The sequence below is a fragment of the Anomaloglossus baeobatrachus genome, chromosome 11 (genome assembly GCF_048569485.1).
Source record: "Anomaloglossus baeobatrachus isolate aAnoBae1 chromosome 11, aAnoBae1.hap1, whole genome shotgun sequence".
In the NCBI taxonomy this organism is placed as follows: domain Eukaryota; kingdom Metazoa; phylum Chordata; class Amphibia; order Anura; family Aromobatidae; genus Anomaloglossus; species Anomaloglossus baeobatrachus.
Window position 1 is genome coordinate 158,485,568 of NC_134363.1, and position 21,432 is coordinate 158,506,999.

General features: G+C 44.3%; 1 protein-coding gene across 5 annotated transcripts in view; it reads left to right on the forward strand.

Moving 5' to 3' along the window:
* Positions 1–21,432, forward strand: part of RERE (arginine-glutamic acid dipeptide repeats) — a 432,422-nt gene that overhangs the window by 363,823 nt on the left and 47,167 nt on the right. For all 5 annotated transcript variants that reach the window (XM_075328175.1, XM_075328174.1, XM_075328176.1 and 2 more), the window contains 3 exons: positions 62–186; positions 743–842; positions 9,126–9,224. In XM_075328175.1, the coding sequence (XP_075184290.1) occupies positions 62–186; positions 743–842; positions 9,126–9,224 (324 nt within the window). The remainder of the gene's footprint in view (positions 1–61; positions 187–742; positions 843–9,125; positions 9,225–21,432) is intronic.

Below are 21,432 nucleotides of genomic sequence, written 5' to 3' on the forward strand. Positions count from 1 at the left end.
GACTGTTAGTTTCTGTCTAATTTATCATTGACGATGTCTAATCTCATACTGTACTCCACAGGCCAAGCTTCCTGACCTGCAACCTTTCCCTTCTCCTGACCGCGATCCCATCACTCAGCATGAAGAGCTGGTGTGGATGCCTGGTGTCAATGACTGTGATCTGCTAATGTATCTCAGGGCGGCCAGGTGAAACATTCACTTTAACATTTTCGTGGCATGGTATAATCACACGAGACAGATTTGTTTTGTAGACGTTTTTGGCCAAACTTCATCTGGATGGGACTTTTAGAAATGTGGGACCTGAATAAGGCTGGGTCACAGCCAAAATCCATTGTATTAATTTTAATTATTTTTATTGAATTCTGGGATATTGCTCCCTCTTATCCCACTACTTCATTGCCATTGGAAACGGAGAGCGCTCTTACCGATCTATTTTCCTGGAGCATTTTTCTAGTATTCTATAGTCACGTGAGGCAGATTTGTTTATAGAAAGTTTTGGGAAAACTTCATCTGGATGGGAATTTCAGACAACCATGCATCTGCTGCAAAAAGATCAAATTGCATATATTATTTTTTTTGTTCCATTGATTTCTTTAACCAGCAGTAGAATGTGACACCCGTTAATAGTTCTCTATGCAACAAGTGGACACGATGCTTCTGTGCAGGACTGAAGGACTGTCATTATACTTTATTTTTCTCACTATTTGAGGGTAACCAGCATAATGTGTATCTTTTCGGACAGGAGCATGGCTGCCTTTGCAGGGATGTGTGACGGCGGATCTACAGAAGATGGCTGTGTAGCTGCTTCTCGGGATGATACCACACTCAACGCACTTAACACAGTGAGTATGGGTTGTGCGCATCCCCGTTACATAATGTATATATTAAGTATCATCAATTGTCAGTTGTGCAATGCACAAACCTGCTGCACTTATACTTTATTCAGTTTCTTAAATTTGCCATAATTTATATCTAAAGTCAGATTATTTATTTTTTTTGGTTGGGCCATCAGCCCAGTTATTCACACTATATTAAATGGAGGATGTGCATGCAGTATTATCTTTGTGCCTTGAAAACCTTCTGAATTCATTGAGGAGGTACTATCAGTGATTTTCAGCCGTGTGATGGGAACAGAAGTTATGACAAGTTCCACTTGGGCTCGTATATCATTCAATATGCTCATCATAGATTGGAGGAGTTTCTGGTTTTGGTCAATATTGACGCTTAGGATTGCTACTTGCAATAGGTGGCAATAGAATTTCCGTCCTCTTCCTCTCTGAAGAAGCTTTTTGCTGGGGTAAATGTTTTTTTCCCCTTCTGCTCCCTGCTAAATTGTGTGGCTACATACCTATGTTTTCGCTCTGCAGATAATAACTGTATGTTGTGGTCACTTGTGTGTAGTTTTACCTTGTTCCCAGTAAGTTGGTACAGACAACCCTCAGACATCATGGTGGAATTACAACTTAAGGCCGCTTTACACGTTACGACATCGCTCAAGCGATCTCGTTGGGGTCATGGAATTTGTGATGTACATCCGGCCGCTTTAGCGATGTCGTTGCGTGTGACACCTATGAGCGATTTTACATCGTCGCAAAAACGTGCAAAATCTCTAATCGGTGATATGCCCCCCTATTCCCAATTATTGTTGCTGCTGCGCATACGATTTAGTTCGTCGTTCCTGTGGCAGCACACATCGCTATGTGTGACACCGCAGGAGCGAGGAACCTCACCTTACCTGCCTCCACCGGCAATGATGAAGGGAGAAGGTGGGCGGGATGTTATGGCCACTCATCTCCGCCCCTCCGCTTCTATTGGCCGGCCGCTGTGTGACGTCGCTTTGACGCCGAACGAACTGCCCCCTTAGAAAGGAGGCGGTTCGCCGGTCACAGCAACGTCGCTAGGCAGGTAAGTAGTGTGACGGGTCCGCGCGATTTTGTGCGCCACGGGCAGCGATTTGCCTGTGTCGCACAAACTATGGGGACGGGTACGCTCGCTAGCGATATCGGTAACGATATCGCAGCGTGTAAACCGGCCTTTAGACTTGCAGGTTGCTGGCCTCCTATGATGAGACAGTACAGGATATGTTCATGTTTGGTGGAAATCCTCATGGCTGTTGGCTCCCAGTTAAGTCTGTACATCCCAGCTACCCTTTCCTATTACTGAGCTTTTCTTACACATCTTGGACGTACTTGGAAAAAGCTCTTTCAGGACACTGTGTACCACAATTACGGCTGATGGCATTGATGAATTACTCCTACAAGATTTTTTGTTTTTGTTTTGGAAGATTAGGAAGAGTCATGTGATGCTTTTGGCGATATTAATCAAGATGTGGATTTTTCCTTTTGAGGATTGGCACTGTCATGTTTTTTTGCTTCATTACTAAAGCCTGAAATTAATGTGTGAGTAATGAGACACGTTGCAGAATATGCAATTATCGTGCTGCATTGGTACATATAAAGGTTGTGGCTTCGCAATTAGCAGTAACCAGCACAGAGTTAATGCTGCTGTATAAAGCCAGATTCTGATGTAAAAAGTGTGAAAAGATTGTGGCACAACGCGAGGATATGCTAAAACTTTACAACTTATGGCATGCTCACGCCATTTTCACCCAGCACCGACAGAGGGCGAGACGAGGAAGTCACATGTCAAATTCATGACTAGCAGCCACGTTCCTCACACCACAAATCTTACTCCATTCCCAACTGGAGTAAGATTTATGATAAGATTTATGATAAGCTGCACGCAACTCGTCAGGCGCTCCTTGATTAATTGCTCCTCTTAATGAATTAGCATCGCCTGTCTCCAGCATGCCCCCTCAAGGCCGACGTCAACAACTGATTTTTGTTGAATTTTTTTTTTTTTTTACAAGTGTAAACCACTTCAGGATACGCTCCCTCTTTGTGTTGTTTTTTTTTCCATCAAGATATTAAATCATTTTTTGCCTGATGTGTTACTTTGAACCCTATTGATGAGTGTCGTATATTTTCTAAGTGATTTTTTTTTTTTGCATTTTTTGGAGAATACCCCCGTGTGCACATAGCCTATTAGCATCCTCACAATCTAAGCACGCATCTCAGGTTTTGTTGGACGTAATATGAGGATGTTAAATTTTAAGCCCAAGGCACTGATATAAAGAATGTGTTCTCTGTACTCCTTTGCTGTATGTGTCGGCGCTATAATACTAGTGAAATTCTTCGCATGGTCTTCCTCATTATTGTCTTTTTTTTTTTTTTTATATGCCGTGCTGGGAGATGTGCAGGAGCCCTGGATGAGCAGTGTCATTTATTATTATGGAGATTCAATAAGGTTTCCTTCCCTGCTATAAATCAGGCTTGACAATCCAGGGCTTTATTTCTGCAATAACAGCAGCACCTGCTATGAGCAGCGGTAGCGCAGTGATTTAATGTTTTTGCACAGACGTGGTAATGCAGAGGACGGAGAGGGGGCATCCATGGAGCTGATAAGATGTGGTGATCAGTGGGAATGTAGCTGGGTCTTTCAGCGTGTCCTTGTGTCTTGCTATTTGTGGTGTGGCGTATCCCTTTACATGTCTGGATAAGAATGTGGGCGGCCACCATGTAAAATGAACTCTTCTAAATATAAGGGTAAGTCGATGATGGAAGCAAGTCGTCCCGGTAGACTGCCGCTTCTCTCTGAAATTCGCAGGGAAGAATCTCCATTAAGAAGGGCAACAACCAGTATAATCTAAGTAGTTGACAACCTCGGTTCTGTGTACGACGGTGTAATGTGTCCTCATCACCATTTAGAATGTAAAGTAATCAACGGCTAAAATTGAAGAAATGTAAAGTAAACCCAATGGACTGTCTCTGCAGTCCGGTTCTACAGTATGTGTTACACTATGGCTTTAATGAATTGCTTCATGAGACCCCTTATCCATTCCTCTCCACCCAATACTTGTCACGGGATCTCCTGTCCCACATGCACAGAATGTAAGGATACTTGGTGTAGGCACATTGCCGACCAAGACATAAGCATGCCATTGTAAGATCAGTCCAGATGATTCTACTGTGGTTGTGCAGCAACTCATTGACTGTCTTTATGAACTCTGTATTCTTCACAAAGAGAAAATGAATAGCCAATTGGGACTGTACCAAATAAATAGCCATTGTGGAGGAGGACACACTTTCAAAGGGTGGTTGTTCTGTCTAAATCCATAAGTCTGCGGTCACTCTATATATGACTGCAGACTTGTGGATTTAGACTGGACAATCCCTTTAAGCTCCCCTTTGAGCTATCGATGGACATTCTCCATTCATTTGCGTTCTAGATTGGAATTCCCAATTCCTCAAGCCATGTATGCTATTGTAAAACACAAAGCCACTGTCACTTAGACTATTGCAGAAATGCACTTTTTCTGGATCGAAAGTAGGATACCTTTTGTTCCTTTTTTCAAGCAAGTTTTTCTCATGCAGTTTTGATGCTGAAGTCTTTTTCAATAGTTCCAAATCTCGTGCCACATTGTGCAACTCCTGCTGGTCACATCCCTTACGAATGGAAACATCTTCAGTTTCAACATCTTCATCATTGCGGTCGTTTTGTTTTTCACAAATAATGCTGTTCTTGAAAAGGCGGTAGTTCAAGATAAACTGGCACTGGATTTCAGCTGAATGAGGCTCGGGATGTATAGCTGATGGTAGGCTAGGATACTGTTTTATATTTATTATTTTTGTGGTATCTTTGTTTTCACTGTGCAAAAGTAACAGTTACTGGAATGATCTCTTGGCTCTCATCATAAGTATACCAAATAGCATCTTCTCATGTGTTCCCTTCATCCACATCTGTAAAGTCTCCACACACTGATTCCACACCTTGTGAGGGGTCCAAAACGTATCGATCACCACGTTTTACATTGAAATCTGCACAATAGGCTGATGATCGTCCTTTGACTGGCAATGGTGAAACGGCCACAGATTTAAGAAAAGGAATCAGGGCTGTAAGGCTATGTGCGCACAGTGCATATTTCGAGGTATTTTTGCGCGTTTTTCAGGTGCGTTTTTGTGCTCAAAACTGCATGACTTTGCTTCCCCAGCAAAGTCTGAGTTTTCATTTTTGCTGTCCACACACAACTTTTTTTTTTTTTTTTTTAAGCTGCGTTTTTGAGCTTAAAAAAATGGACATGTCAATTCTTTCCTGCGTTTTTCTGCGCTTTCCCCCCATTCAATTCATTGGAAAAACGCAGCCAAAAAACGCATGTGTTTTTACCGGTGCGTTTTTGCCGCGGGTGCGTTTTTTGTGCATTTTTATCGTCCAAAAATGCAGCGTCAAAACAAGCTGTGTGCGCACATAGCCATACAGGTACTTACAACGAGAAGTAGAAATGTGTAGATAAAAAAATAAATTCTGCTAATCCCTTGTATACAGACTTTCGGAATATGTTTCACTATATAGAGCAGCTGGGCAAAGTGTGGCCCACAAGTCACAGCCGACCCACGGACCGACACAGCTGAAGGGTTAAAATAATTAGACCGCAGATTGCACTATGCCATCCGCTGCCCGACCACCAATGCTCCCTGATGTCACCACTATCCACAGGATGTGGATAGCAATGAATAAATTGGTGGCTACTAGCACCTTCTTGCACCAATCTGCGTTTTTGACCTTTGTCAGTAAGTACAGCAGAGCGCCGGGGGAACTGGACAGAGTGGAGTATGTGGTGTGTTTTTATTTTTTTATATATGTATGAGCACATAATGTATGTAGGGGGCTATGTGGGGCCCTAATGTATATAGGAGACTGTGGGGGATCAAAATGTATATAGAAGGCTATGTTGGGCTCCTGTATACAGGAGACTGTGGGGCTCATGCATATAGAAGGCTATATGAAGGCTATGTGGGGCTCATGTATATAGAAGGCTATGTGGGGGCTCATAATGTATATAAGAAGCTATGTAGGGGCTCATAATGTATATAAGATGCTATGTGGGTGCTCATAATGTATGAATCTTTGTGGGGCTCATGTATATAAGAGGCTATGTGGTTGCTCAATGTATGAGAGTCTTTGGGGCTCATGTATATAGGAGGCTGTATGAGGGCTCATGCTGTATTTAGGAGGCTATATGGGACCTCCTGCTGTATTTAGGAAGCTGTGTGGGGGCTTATACTATATTTAGGAGGCTGTGTGGGCTCACACTGTATATAGAGGGTTCATGTGGGTGCGCCTACTGTATATAAGGGTCTCTCTGTGGGCTCATAAGTAATAGAGGGAGCTATGTCGGGGGCTAAAGTTATATGGAGGATCATACTGCATGTGGGGTGCTGTGTGTGGGCTCTTATGGTATATAAGATGTCCACTACTATGGCTCCCCAGCAATGCTCCCTGCGTCCAATCAGCAACAGCTTTTGTCTCTGCGAGCCCGGACACTGCTGGAAGGGCGTTGGTACGGGAGACGAGTATAGGCTTTATTATGTTACCAGCTGGAAACATGGAATCAGAAGGAGTTTAATTAAAGAGCCTCTTTAATTATGCTCAATATTAAATGATACAATGAATATTAATATAAAATAATTATAATTAATGTTCAGATGAATATTGAGAAGAATTAATTTTAGCCTATTGGTTTAGCCTCCACACCAGTAACGAGCTCTTATGTGGCCCTTAGGAAAATGAATTGCCCACCCCTAGCCTAGACAGATCACCTGCTTCCAGTCGCCAAGGTCCTCCAACCCCTCCCCACACCAGGGCGGGTCGCTCTCGGCCAATAGGAGAGCACTAATGGTACCCTTGATCCAGCCTAGGGTAATTGCATTAAGATAAGCTGTGGAGGACCATCATGACATAATAGAAGAAAACTAGCCGCAGTTTTAAAATTAAAATCAGCATGAACTCTATTAAAAATGATGTTCAAAATTGTTCCCCAGCATTATCTGTATGCAGTAAATATAATATCACATAGCAAAAAAAAAAAGTCATTTAGAGCTGGAAGAAATGGACAGTTGCCCACGCTCTTAAATCAACACTATACTAATATTTTGATAGCCCATTTGTCACAGCCCCATTGTTATATGATAAAGGATCAAAGCGCCTGCCTGCACAGATACAGAATTCACTTTTTGTTTCTTCCATTTCTTTTCCCTCCAAATTGTGAAATGTAATTTTTATATATATATATATATATATATATATATATATATATATATATATATATATATTTTTTTTTTTAGTATTTATTAGTAAGGATTGACTAAATCTTGAAATATGGACACTTCTATCTGATATCCGTGATGCTACGGAGATCCGAATCCCCTTTTATACTGTGTGGAACTGGCAATGTAATGACTCATTATAGCAGCGTCTGTTGCCAGAGCCGCCTTCTCCTTCCCCCATTCAGCTGAGAAACAGGAAAGGTTTCCACAGAATATGCACTGTAATTGAAGATATAAATTAGAATGCAGCGCCGTGTTGAGATGTGAGAGACGGGGAATGGAGTTCATTATGAAACCAAGGAACCTTCCAGCTGTGTCACTAAGAAAAGGAAATTGTGAGATCACACTGGCTGCAGATGGCATTTTCTACATGAATGTACCTGTTCGGTGCAGGGTCAATCTGTGCACTCAGGTTTCTATATAGCTGGGCATCTGCAGGTGGCGGTGGTCACACTTCAGTTCCGCCATTTTTTAATATACTTATAGATCAGATGCATAGTTTCAATTAATAGGATGTCAATTTAATGTATGAAGCATCTTCTCACCATGACTCGATATCCTGGATCCATCTGTCACCAGGTGTGCAGTTATGTCAAATCTGATGAATAGAGCAAACTAATTGCTTTATCGTTTTGGATAGAGGACATAGGTTCAGAGGTCCAAACTTTACAGAGCCCCAGGTGCCAGTATATCAGGAGTATAAAGGTACCGTCACACTAAGCGACGCTCCAGCGATCTGACCTGGCAGGGATCGCTGGAGCGTCTCTACATGGTTGCTGCTGAGCTGTCAAGCAGGCAGATCTCCACAGCGATCAGAGATAAGCCACCAGCGACCTATGTAACGACGCTGTGCTTCATAACCATGGTACACATCGGGTTACTAAGCAAAGTGCTTTGCTTATAGTTACCCGATGTGTACCTTGGCTACGTGTGCAAGGGAGTAGGGAGCCTGCTTCTAGAAGCTGCGGACACTGGTAACCAAGGTAAATATTAGGTAAGCAAGCAAAACCTTTGCTTGGTTACCTGATGTGTACCTTGGTTACCAGCGTCTGCAGAATCCCCGGCTCCCTGCACATTCAGATCGTTGCTCTCTCGCTGTCAAACACAGCGATGTGTGCTTCACAGCGGGATAGCAACGACCAAAAAATGGTCCAGGACATTCAGCAACGACCGGCGACCTCACAGCAGGGGCCAGGTTGTTGCTGGATGTCACACACAGCGACATCGCTAGCAAGATCGCTGTTGCGTCACAAAAAACGTGACTCAGCAGCGATGGCGCTAGCGATGTCGCTTAGTGAGACGTGGCCTTAACTCTGCTTGCTGTTTACCCAGCAGTCTACATATTGGTGTTTACTTTCCCTTTGTGAGCTGTCATCCGACTCCATAGAGGAGGCTGGTTGACTGCTCTGTTTTTGGCCACTGGAGCTTGGCTGTGTCTGGAGCACAGGGTGGTGTAAGGGGGGTGCTTGAAAAATAAAATTCCTGTCTGTAAGCTGCTGCTATAAGGTGCTAGAAACCTATCCTGTCTGGGTATTTAAAGCAGAAGTGGTGGCTTATGGCTTCTTGTTTGCAGGGCTCAGCTTCTACAAGCTGCCTTCTATGCGCTATTGTACATTTCCAGCTTTGATGCCGCTGACCTACATCTTCAAGACAAGAAGATCTCTACTGTGATCAGAGGAAAAATACATGATGGATTGGATCCCATGTCTGGACACAGTTTATTACGTCCAGCAGAGGGGATTCCTCCAATAGTTGGTGTACTGACCTTTTGCAGTTTACAACTTCGGGTAGTGCCCTGAATGGCCCCATGCTGGCCGCTACATTTATCAAATGCTTTTCTTAGTGCACTGACCTCACCAGTCTCCTCCACTTATATTTTAACTGTAAAACATTGGACAAAAATGTGTGCATTCAGTACAGGGTCTTGAGTAACTCTGCTCCATATTTGTGTTTTTTTTCTAGCTACATGAAAGTAACTACGATGCCGGTAAGGCGTTGCAACGTTTGGTGAAGAAGCCGGTTCCCAAACTGATAGAGAAGTGCTGGACGGAAGATGAAGTGGTAAGACATTAAAGCGGCCTCCTTTCACTGGTGTAAGGTATCCATAAATTACATTTCACAGAAAAGACGTCATCTATAACTTACCAATAAAAGGGACGGTCAGGAGCAGCTGTTCCTGTTTATAAGGACACTTGGATACACCTGGCAGAATAAATCTCTGCTCTGGCCTCTCGGCAGTGTATAGGCGGATCACACATTAAAAGCCAGATAAGATGCCACAGCCTATAAAACATGATAAGGCCCTTAGAAGTCTTGGATGGAGCGGAGGTGATGGCAGCTTTATGTCTTGCCCTCGAAAATAGAATCAGATTGAGTTGCCGGTGTCCGTTTTGGAAGCACTCTCAATAATACATGGAATTCATATCTTGGGGGTCCCAGAAACGGGAAAAATGTAACAGATCTGATTCTCTTGCAGTTGACTCTCATTCCTTTCTGGTGCACGGAGGGCTATGATAAAAGTAAACCAGAATATAGCTGTCCTCCCTGCTTGTTAGTCTGTAGCATGATCCTGAAACTGTCAATCTCCTAGAAATCCTTCTGAGAACACATCGGTTAATCTCTTGCTAATCTTTTCCATTTGTGGCTGGTGACTGAACAGAGCCGAGCTTTGAGGTTGCCCGACAGTAAAATATATATGTATGAATATTATTTTTTTTTTTTTATATGTGGAGATAAATTACAATATGCAATATGCTCACTTTCCAGCACTCCACAAAGCCAACACGGGCTGGTTTGGAGGCCTTTGAAATCTGGCACCGATGTTTCAGAAGTCATTGAAGTGGTTAGGTGGCTAGAAGGGATGTTTCTCCAATGACCTGCTCCTCTAGTCACCTGACTGCTGCAGCCAATCACAGATTGCAATGGTTCGGTGACACCTCTTCCAGAGACCTGCAAAGTGATCATGTGGTGGATCTGCAAGGGCACTGGAAGAAGAGTATGCCCATTTATTATTTTTAATAACATACCAAAAACGTATACACTATTCACAAAAAGTTAGGGATATTTGGCTTTCAGGTGAAATTTCAGGATGATCCTAAAACGCACTCTGACCTTTTCAGGTTAATGTGACCTTCTCTAACCTTTCTATGCGCATGTCCAACCGTTGAATGTTTTAGTATATTTTTGTACAACTTGCTAAGGAGCTTAATGACAAAATTCACAGCAGGTGTTTGATCCATGAATTGCCCAAAAACGTTCGGGGCTCATTTTGAGTTGGTATTTAAACCGTCCTCTTCATCACGCTGTTTACAGTTTGACATCATGAGACTAAGACTACACCTAACAATTGATTAGCAGTACCGCACCATTGCGAGGCTTCACACGGAATGTTCAGATGAAAGTGGCCACCGAGCTTAGGGTGTCAGTGTCACCAGCAGGTTGCAGTACAGATATGGAGAGACTGAAAGAGCCACAGAAAGGCAGAGAATTTAACATCCTTTGGTTACATCTCATATGAGTGCTTCATTATGAACATTGCCCTTCGGAATCTGATTATGAATGCCACTCAACTCATTAAACTGAAACTACCCTAAAGAAAGTCACCAATGACCAACTAACTGCCAAAGCCAAGTGAAACTACGTCTTCCTCCTCCTGGACCTGTCCTCTGCCATCGATACAGTGAACCATGACCTTCTACTACAGATTCTCTCATCTCTTGGTATCACAGACTTAGCCCTATCTTGGATCTCTTCATACCTAACCGACCAGACATTCAGCGTCTCCCACTCACACACCACCTCCTCATCTCGCCCCCTATCTGTCAGTGTCTCTCAAGATTCCATTCTTGGACCCTCGTCTATTTAATCTACACCTTCAGCCTGTGACAGCTTATAGTCTTAGGCTTTTAGTATCATGTCTATGCTGATGATACTCAGATCTACCTTTCTCTGGATTGGATATCACGTCCTTACTAACCAGATTCCTACAATGTATGTCTGCTATTTCATACTTTTTCTCCTCTCTATTTCTAAAACTTAATGTGGACAAAACAAAAACCATCCTCTTTCCCCCATTTCACTCAACCACCCTCAACAGACCTATCCATCATAGTCAATGGCTGCTCACTCTCCTCAGTTCTGCATAGCTCGCTGCCTCGGGGTAACCCTTGACTCTGGTCTCTCCTTTCAGTCACATATCCAAGCCCTTTCCTTTCCACCTCTTGCCAACTCCAACTCAAAAATAATTCCCGGATCTGTATATTCCTTAACCAAGATTCTGCAATCTCCTACTCTGTGGCCTCCCTTCTAACACTCTTGCACCCCTCCAATTTATCCTAAACACTGCTGCTTAACCAATCCATCTGTCCGCAAAGTATTCCTTGGCCTCTCAACTTTGCCAATCCCTTCACTGGCTTCCCATTGCCCAAAGACTCCAGTTCAAAACCCTAACCATGACGTAAAAAGTCATCCACAACCTGTGTCCTCCACATACATCTGTGACCTAGTCTCTCGATACTTGCCTACATGCAACGTTCGATCCTCACAAGATTTCCTTCTCTACTCCCCTCTTATGTCCTCTTCCCACAATCTCATACAAGATTTCTCCTGTGCCTCCTCCATGTTCTGAAACTCTCTACTCAAACATATCAGACTCTCGCCTACCATGGAAACCTTCAAAAGGAACCTGAAGACCTACCTCTTCCAACAAGCTTACAACATGCAGTAACCCTCAGGCCGCTATACTGCTGCATGACCAACTCTACCCTCATCTACTCTATCCTTACCATTAATAAGTCTAGGCACATTTAAGAGAGGTGAGAGGCAACCAAGTGTCACATCAGACCATTTGAAACAGTTTACATGAGCGTGCTCTGAGTGGTAGACAACCTGCAAGGGTATCTGACCGCTACCAAGGATGAGGGACCAGTGGACCTCAATGCTGTTAACTTATGAAAGTCGATTTATGCTGAGCAGGAATGATGGCCGCCAACTATGCTGGAGATATCAAAGAGAGCACTCTGTATCAGGTACTGTTGTCACCAGACTAGTCTATGTTGGTGGTGTTACGGAGTTGGCCGGTGTGTATAGTCAATACAGAACTGCTCTACACTCTGTGATTGGTACAGTGACAAGCCCCTACTTCTTGAATTACATCATTAATCCAGTCCTTATTGTGCCTGTGCATTAACAACACCGGCCTCATTTCATCTTCATGGACAACAATGCTGCTGCTCATTGAGGTTGCATCATTAGTGAACGGCTGATGAAGACTGGGAGACCTCAAATGGAGCGGCTGCACTTTCTCCAGACCTGAATCCTATAGAAAACCTATGGTATTAGCTGAGTCGCTGTGTAGAGGCCATAACTCTGTGCTCAGAACCTCAATGACCTGAGGGACGCCCTTCAAGAAGAGTGGGATGCCATGCCTCCTCAGACAATAACTCCACTTGTGACCAGTATGAGACGTCGTCGTCAGCTGTAATTGATGCTCAAGACCACATGACAAGTTATTGAAACACTGACATTTTGGGGGGTATACCCACCACTGGTGTTGGCTTTAGTTTCAATCAGTTGTTTGAGATGAGGAAATCACCATTGCATGATTCTACTTAATGCCCAACTTTCATGATGAAATCTCATTGTAGCGTGAACTTTTTACGTTTTACGTAAACGTCACCCAAAAGCCAAATATACCTAACTTTTTGTGGGTAGTGTGTATATCAAGACAAACTCCTTTAACAATACATAGTTTGAATATAGCACCAATTCAGAACCAGTAGGTATTAGAAAAGAATTCCAACATGTACAATTAGTATAGATATAGCAACATGTGATATTAAAACTTAACCTTTAATTGGGTTATTTAAAATAGATATACAAACTGTGATCCAAACACCATTAAAACCTAGAAATGATGGGACCAAATTGTACTGTGTGTATCTATGGCACCATCATTTACAGAAAAGGGGGGAACGGGTAACGTTCACCTAAATGAACAACACCGGAGACGTGCTGAGTTTTGCAACACACAACTAGCTGATGTGGTATCACTGATTAGACGGATGCTGTGTAAGTGCAGCCTTCAAGGATAAGTGTATATACAAGAAGTAGCATGCCACTCAACAGACAGAATATTGTCACTCAGCGTCATCAACACCAGACCAAAAAGTAATGTGAATGTCCCACTATAGAGCTAAACTAGTGTGATATGCTCCAACAGGGGACAACCAATACTCATGCACCATGACAAACCATGCCCAAGAAATAGAGACCTCATAATACATATACCCTGCTCAATACCGACAGCGGCAGGGGGTCAGGGACAATAGGATGTCATATACAGTGTAATATTAGGACCACTTGAAGTGGAACCATCTCACCCAGTCCTTTTGTCGGTGAGGTGTCGTCCTTCTCCAGTGCTGCTTGGTCCAAATACCGGCACGGGGGGAGCAGTGGCTTGGTCACTGGCCCTATCTAGGATACCACTGACCCTTAGATAATCCACAATAACTCCCGCCCTTACAAGGGCAGTCCACAGCTGGCCCTGTTGTGGCTGACCCTAATAACCATCAAGCAGGTGACTCCCGACGCGTTTCACAACAACTGCTCATCAGGGGAGGCTTGGAACACCTGAAAATCGTGGTTTTGGCTCAAACTTGGAGCTCAAACCTGTGTGGCCTGGTATCATTGAAGGTGTACGATGTACTGAGGTAATTAAAGGGGACCTTAGTCCCACCTCCCTTCCCCAAATTGAAGGAACCGCCCAGCATGATTATGTAAATGATGCGGCGGCAATAATGAAAACCTGGATGATATATAACAACTCAACCCCAAATCGTGAGGGCGATATGATGATCGCTAACCAAAATAAGATGCAGTAAGATGCAATCCGTTAAGTATAAAGAGACATAGCTCTTACCAGAAAGGACACACGTTTATTTCCCTCTCATTTGGTAATCCAGCTGAAGGACGCTGTACTTCCTGGTAATCCGATCACATGAGTAGTCACGTGATCGGAAATGTGAGGACCAATAGAGATCGGTCGCGTCATGCAGAACCCGACCGCTCGTCATCAATATGCGGCGGCCTCTGGAACGCAGGACTTCCTGGTTCGCCGGTCACATGATCAGTCACGCGGCCGGTGACGTCACCAACAGAGGAAGGGGGCGTCTATAGGATATCGGTCTCCCGGCCCACTTCGTGACGCACAAGGTGCTCATCACGTGATAGCGGCCGGACAGATAAAGCACGAAACTACATGTTTGATAGTGCGTATTAGGTCGCAAAATAGGGCGCGTATTGATAGCACTGTAGGCCGCATTAAATGGTTGGGAAAAACCCGTATGGATACACATTACGGGATACTCAGACAGATTGCAATGCTCCTATATCATAAGGAGAAAATGAAATGCATAATCGCACCTCAGTCACCTTGATGAAAAAGGGGGGGGGGGGGTTTGGGGGAGTTTGGTTACATTTTCGTTGTACTCATCCTGTCCGTTCAACCTATAAACATACAGGTCACCCATATGGTATATAATCATGATGATGCGTCCGAAAGGACATAAAGATGCATGTGATAGAGAAGTTAGACTCAGAAATCCAATCACATAAGCAATCCCATCCAGTGACATCAAACCAGTGCAATAATGCCAAATTCGTATGGGTAACCAAGATGAGGTCTGAGAAAGGGGAGGATGGAGAACGGGGGAGGGGGACAAGGGGATCACTGTACTCATGTTAGTGAGATAAAAGTGATATATAAAGAGATTGTGTAGACAATCATGTGTATATTAAATCCCAACAGGATATCAAGATCACGTGTGATCTAATATGGGAATTCAGTTGATATTAGCTAGAGATACAAACAGGGGAACAACAGAGAAACGGGGGCAGATGAGGGAGAAATTTAGATGAAGCATCCGTAATTGAGCTGTTCGTTCAAACCAGCCGGGGAGACCGTATTGAGCCGGAAGATCCACCTTGCCTCTTTTTGCAGGATCAACCGGTCCCAATCTCCCCCTCTGATTGGCTTTTCGACTTTCTCAATGCCGATAAATTTTATGGCATCCTTTTTACCCCCATGAGAGACATTGACATGACGTGCAAGGGAAGTATCCCTGTCATGCTCAATGTCTCCCATGTGGTCTCCAATGCGTCTACGGAACTCTCTCCTTGTCTTACCGACATACTCAAGTCCGCATATGCACGTTGCCTTATATATGATGCCCTTAGTCCGGCAATTTATGAAATCCCGGATATTGAAAGATTCCCGTGTCACATTTGATACAAAGGTCTTGCCAGGTGAGATAGAAGAGCATGATACACAATCGCCACATCTGTGGCACCCTTTCAAATTAGACTTGAGCCACGTTTCTTGCTTGGGTGCCATAAAATGACTATGGACCAATCTATCCCCTAAAGATCTCCCCCTTCGATAGGTGACCTGAGGATGGGGACCTACTGATGTTTCCAGGTCACTGTCCATTGTCAAGATTGCCCAATGTTTTTCAAAGATGTTTCTGACAAGATTGGCACCGTTAGAAAACGTGGTAATGAATCGAGTGATTGGCTCACCTACCTCCTTCTTAGAGGTTTTTAGTAAGTCGGATCTATTTTTGGACCTTGCCTCTTTGAAAGCCTGACTCAGCACTTTTTGGGGGTAACCTCGATCGAGAAAACGCATCCTGAGGTCATTCGCCTGCATCATAAACGAAGTGTCCTCAGAGCAGTTTCGACGAATCCTGTAATATTGCCCCTTGGGGATACCTCTCCTGAGGGGGGCCGGATGGTTACTATCCCACCTCAGGAGGGAATTGGTGGCGGTCGGCTTCCTGTAGGTGGACGTGCTTAAGGAACCATCCTCTGTTTTCCTGATGCGGACATCCAAGAATGGCAACGAAACAGGGTCCGCCTCAAACGTAAAGCGGAGACCTATCCCGTTGTCATTCAGTTGGTTTATGAATATCACCAGATCGTCTCGGGTACCGCGCCATATGATGAATATATCATCGATATAGCGCGCCCAAAGATCGATCCGGTCAGATGTTAGTCCTCCATCACCCTCCTCGGAGAAGACAATAGTCTCCTCCCACCAGCCCAGGAGCAAATTAGCGTACGAGGGAGCACAAGGGCTCCCCATCGCGGTGCCCCTGAGCTGGTGATAGAACCTCCCATTGAAAGTGAAGACGTTATTCCTCAAACAGAATTCTAGTGCTTGCAGCACGAATTTGTTGTGAAGATGGTATTGGCAGCCTCTCATAGAGAGGTAATGTCCTACTGCCCTAAGCCCCATATGATGGGGAATAGAGGAATAGAGTGCCTCAACATCGATGCTGACCAACATTCTGTCCTCACCCACAGAAATACCGTCTAGTTTCAAGAGAAGGTCAGTGGTGTCACCACTGACCTTCTCTTGAAACTAGACGGTATTTCATCATATGGGGCTTAGGGCAGTAGGACATTACCTCTCTATGAGAGGCTGCCAATACCATCTTCACAACAAATTCGTGCTGCAAGCACTAGAATTCTGTTTGAGGAATAACGTCTTCACTTTCAATGGGAGGTTCTATCACCAGCTCAGGGGCACCGCGATGGGGAGCCCTTGTGCTCCCTCGTACGCTAATTTGCTCCTGGGCTGGTGGGAGGAGACTATTGTCTTCTCCGAGGAGGGTGATGGAGGACTAACATCTGACCGGATCGATCTTTGGGCGCGCTATATCGATGATATATTCATCATATGGCGCGGTACCCGAGACGATCTGGTGATATTCATAAACCAACTGAATGACAACGGGATAGGTCTCCGCTTTACGTTTGAGGCGGACCCTGTTTCGTTGCCATTCTTGGATGTCCGCATCAGGAAAACAGAGGATGGTTCCTTAAGCACGTCCACCTACAGGAAGCCGACCGCCACCAATTCCCTCCTGAGGTGGGATAGTAACCATCCGGCCCCCCTCAGGAGAGGTATCCCCAAGGGGCAATATTACAGGATTCGTCGAAACTGCTCTGAGGACACTTCGTTTATGATGCAGGCGAATGACCTCAGGATGCGTTTTCTCGATCGAGGTTACCCCCAAAAAGTGCTGAGTCAGGCTTTCAAAGAGGCAAGGTCCAAAAATAGATCCGACTTACTAAAAACCTCTAAGAAGGAGGTAGGTGAGCCAATCACTCGATTCATTACCACGTTTTCTAACGGTGCCAATCTTGTCAGAAACATCTTTGAAAAACATTGGGCAATCTTGACAATGGACAGTGACCTGGAAACATCAGTAGGTCCCCATCCTCAGGTCACCTATCGAAGGGGGAGATCTTTAGGGGATAGATTGGTCCATAGTCATTTTATGGCACCCAAGCAAGAAACGTGGCTCAAGTCTAATTTGAAAGGGTGCCACAGATGTGGCGATTGTGTATCATGCTCTTCTATCTCACCTGGCAAGACCTTTGTATCAAATGTGACACGGGAATCTTTCAATATCCGGGATTTCATAAATTGCCGGACTAAGGGCATCATATATAAGGCAACGTGCATATGCGGACTTGAGTATGTCGGTAAGACAAGGAGAGAGTTCCGTAGACGCATTGGAGACCACATGGGAGACATTGAGCATGACAGGGATACTTCCCTTGCACGTCATGTCAATGTCTCTCATGGGGGTAAAAAGGATGCCATAAAATTTATCGGCATTGAGAAAGTCGAAAAGCCAATCAGAGGGGGAGATTGGGACCGGTTGATCCTGCAAAAAGAGGCAAGGTGGATCTTCCGGCTCAATACGGTCTCCCCGGCTGGTTTGAACGAACAGCTCAATTACGGATGCTTCATCTAAATTTCTCCCTCATCTGCCCCCGTTTCTCTGTTGTTCCCCTGTTTGTATCTCTAGCTAATATCAACTGAATTCCCATATCAGATCACACGTGATCTTGATATCCTGTTGGGATTTAATATACACATGATTGTCTACACAATCTCTTTATATATCACTTTTATCTCACTAACATGAGTACAGTGATCCCCTTGTCCCCCTCCCCCGTTCTCCATCCTCCCCTTTCTCAGACCTCATCTTGGTTACCCATACGAATTTGGCATTATTGCACTGGTTTGATGTCACTGGATGGGATTGCTTATGTGATTGGATTTCTGAGTCTAACTTCTCTATCACATGCATCTTTATGTCCTTTCGGACGCATCATCATGATTATATACCATATGGGTGACCTGTATGTTTCTAGGTTGAACGGACAGGATGAGTACAACGAAAATGTAACCAAACTCCCCCAAACCCCCCCCCCCCCCCTTTTTTATCAAGGTGACTGAGGTGCGATTATGCATTTCATTTTCCCCTTATGATATAGGAGCATTGCAATCTGTCTGAGTATCCCGTAATGTGTATCCATACGGGTTTTTCCCAACCATTTAATGCGGCCTACAGTGCTATCAATACGCGCCCTATTTTGCGACCTAATACGCACTATCAAACATGTAGTTTCGTGCTTTATCTGTCCGGCCGCTATCACGTGATGAGCACCTTGTGCGTCACGAAGTGGGCCGGGAGACCGATATCCTATAGACGCCCCCTTCCTCTGTTGGTGACGTCACCGGCCGCGTGACTGATCATGTGACCGGCGAACCAGGAAGTCCTGCGTTCCAGAGGCCGCCGCATATTGATGACGAGCGGTCGGGTTCTGCATGACGCGACCGATCTCTATTGGTCCTCACATTTCCGATCACGTGACTACTCACGTGATCGGATTACCAGGAAGTACAGCGTCCTTCAGCTGGATTACCAAATGAGAGGGAAATAAACGTGTGTCCTTTCTGGTAAGAGCTATGTCTCTTTATACTTAACGGATTGCATCTTACTGCATCTTATTTTGGTTAGCGATCATCATATCGCCCTCACGATTTGGGGTTGAGTTGTTATATATCATCCAGGTTTTCATTATTGCCGCCGCATCATTTACATAATCATGCTGGGCGGTTCCTTCAATTTGGGGAAGGGAGGTGGGACTAAGGTCCCCTTTAATTACCTCAGTACATCGTACACCTTCAATGATACCAGGCCACACAGGTTTGAGCTCCAAGTTTGAGCCAAAACCACGATTTTCAGGTGTTCCAAGCCTCCCCTGATGAGCAGTTGTTGTGAAACGCGTCGGGAGTCACCTGCTTGATGGTTATTAGGGTCAGCCACAACAGGGCCAGCTGTGGACTGCCCTTGTAAGGGCGGGAGTTATTGTGGATTATCTAAGGGTCAGTGGTATCCTAGATAGGGCCAGTGACCAAGCCACTGCTCCCCCCGTGCCGGTATTTGGACCAAGCAGCACTGGAGAAGGACGACACCTCACCGACAAAAGGACTGGGTGAGATGGTTCCACTTCAAGTGGTCCTAATATTACACTGTATATGACATCCTATTGTCCCTGACCCCCTGCCGCTGTCGGTATTGAGCAGGGTATATGTATTATGAGGTCTCTATTTCTTGGGCATTGTTTGTCATGGTGCATGAGTATTGGTTGTCCCCTGTTGGAGCATATCACACTAGTTTAGCTCTATAGTGGGACATTCACATTACTTTTTGGTCTGGTGTTGATGACGCTGAGTGACATGCTACTTCTTGTATATACACTTATCCTTGAAGGCTGCACTTACACAGCATCCGTCTAATCAGTGATACCACATCAGCTAGTTGTGTGTTGCAAAACTCAGCACGTCTCCGGTGTTGTTCATTTAGGTGAACGTTACCCGTTCCCCCCTTTTCTGTAAATGATGGTGCCATAGATACACACAGTACAATTTGGTCCCATCATTTCTAGGTTTTAATGGTGTTTGGATCACAGTTTGTATATCTATTTTAAATAACCCAATTAAAGGTTAAGTTTTAACAATACATAGTTACATAGGTTGAAAAAGACCTAGGTCCATCTAGATCAACCTTACGCAACCAATTATATAGTTTTGTCATTGAAAGGAATCTGTCAGGTGCAATATGCACCCAGAACCACGAGCAGTTCTGGGTGCATATTACTAATCCCTGTCTAACCGTCCCTGTATGCACTAGTATAGATAAAGAGATCTTAAGAAAAAGTATTTCTAAAGATCTTATATCATATGCTAATGAGCGAGGTCACTAGTCCCCTGGGCGTTATATCCCCGGTCAGTTGCCATCATTAGCATGTTGGTACGTCCCTGTGGGCGTGCTATCATGCTAATGAATGCGCAGCGTCACAGGATGATCTCACTCACCTCTCCGCCGCCATAAGCTGGATTTCCGCTCAGTGCGCATGAGCCCGGAGTTTGGGTCATGCGCTTTACTTCAGTTTGAAGCCAGGATGCGTACACCCAGCTTCATAGTGCGTATGACCCTGGAGTTTGAGCTGAAATCCCCAATCGGGCAGCCGGAAAGGTGAGAGATCATCCTGTGACGCTGCGTATACATTAGCATGTTAGCACGCCCACAGGGATGTACTAACATGCTAATGAGGGGCGACAGGCCAGGGAACTAACGCCCAGGGGACTAGTGCCCTCGCTCATTAGCATATGGTAAAAGATCTTTAGAAATACTTTTTCTAAAGATTTCTTTATCTATGCTAGTGTGTACAGGGACTGTTGGGCAGGGATTAGCAATATACACCAGAACTGCTTGTGGTTCTGGGTGCATATTGGACCTGATAGGTTCCCTTTTAAGTTATTTATAACCGACAATGTTGTGTGTACTGAGGAAATCATCCAGCCCTGATATAAAAGCCATTATAGTATCTGCCATTATTACCTCTTGTGGTTGGCATTCCACAGTCTGACTGCTCTAACTGTAAAGAACCCTTTCCTATTTAGCTACCGGAATCACTTTTCTTCCACTCGCAGTGAATACCCCCCTGGTCCTTTGGAAGGATTATCATGCGCCAGTCCTTTTATATTAACCACACATATAAATGAGATCTCCTCCGAGATATTTTGTCATAGTATAATACAATATTACTATTATGCATATTATACTATTATATATTATATTACTATTGTATAATACATTATTAATACAAAAAGTACAATATTTTGGCATAGTACAGACTGTGCAGAGGCTCCTGCTGCAGCCACTTGTCCCACAGCCAGATACAGAGCAGTGAGCAGAAGAGAGGACATGGGTGAACCCCTAAAACACAGAGAAGGTCTCTTTATAGATTTGTCAGTTTTGTGCTCTTTTTGTGTTTTAGCTTTCTTTTAAAAGGATGTTCAGGGCTAGAAAAAAGGGTTTAAAAACAGGACACAGCCAACAGA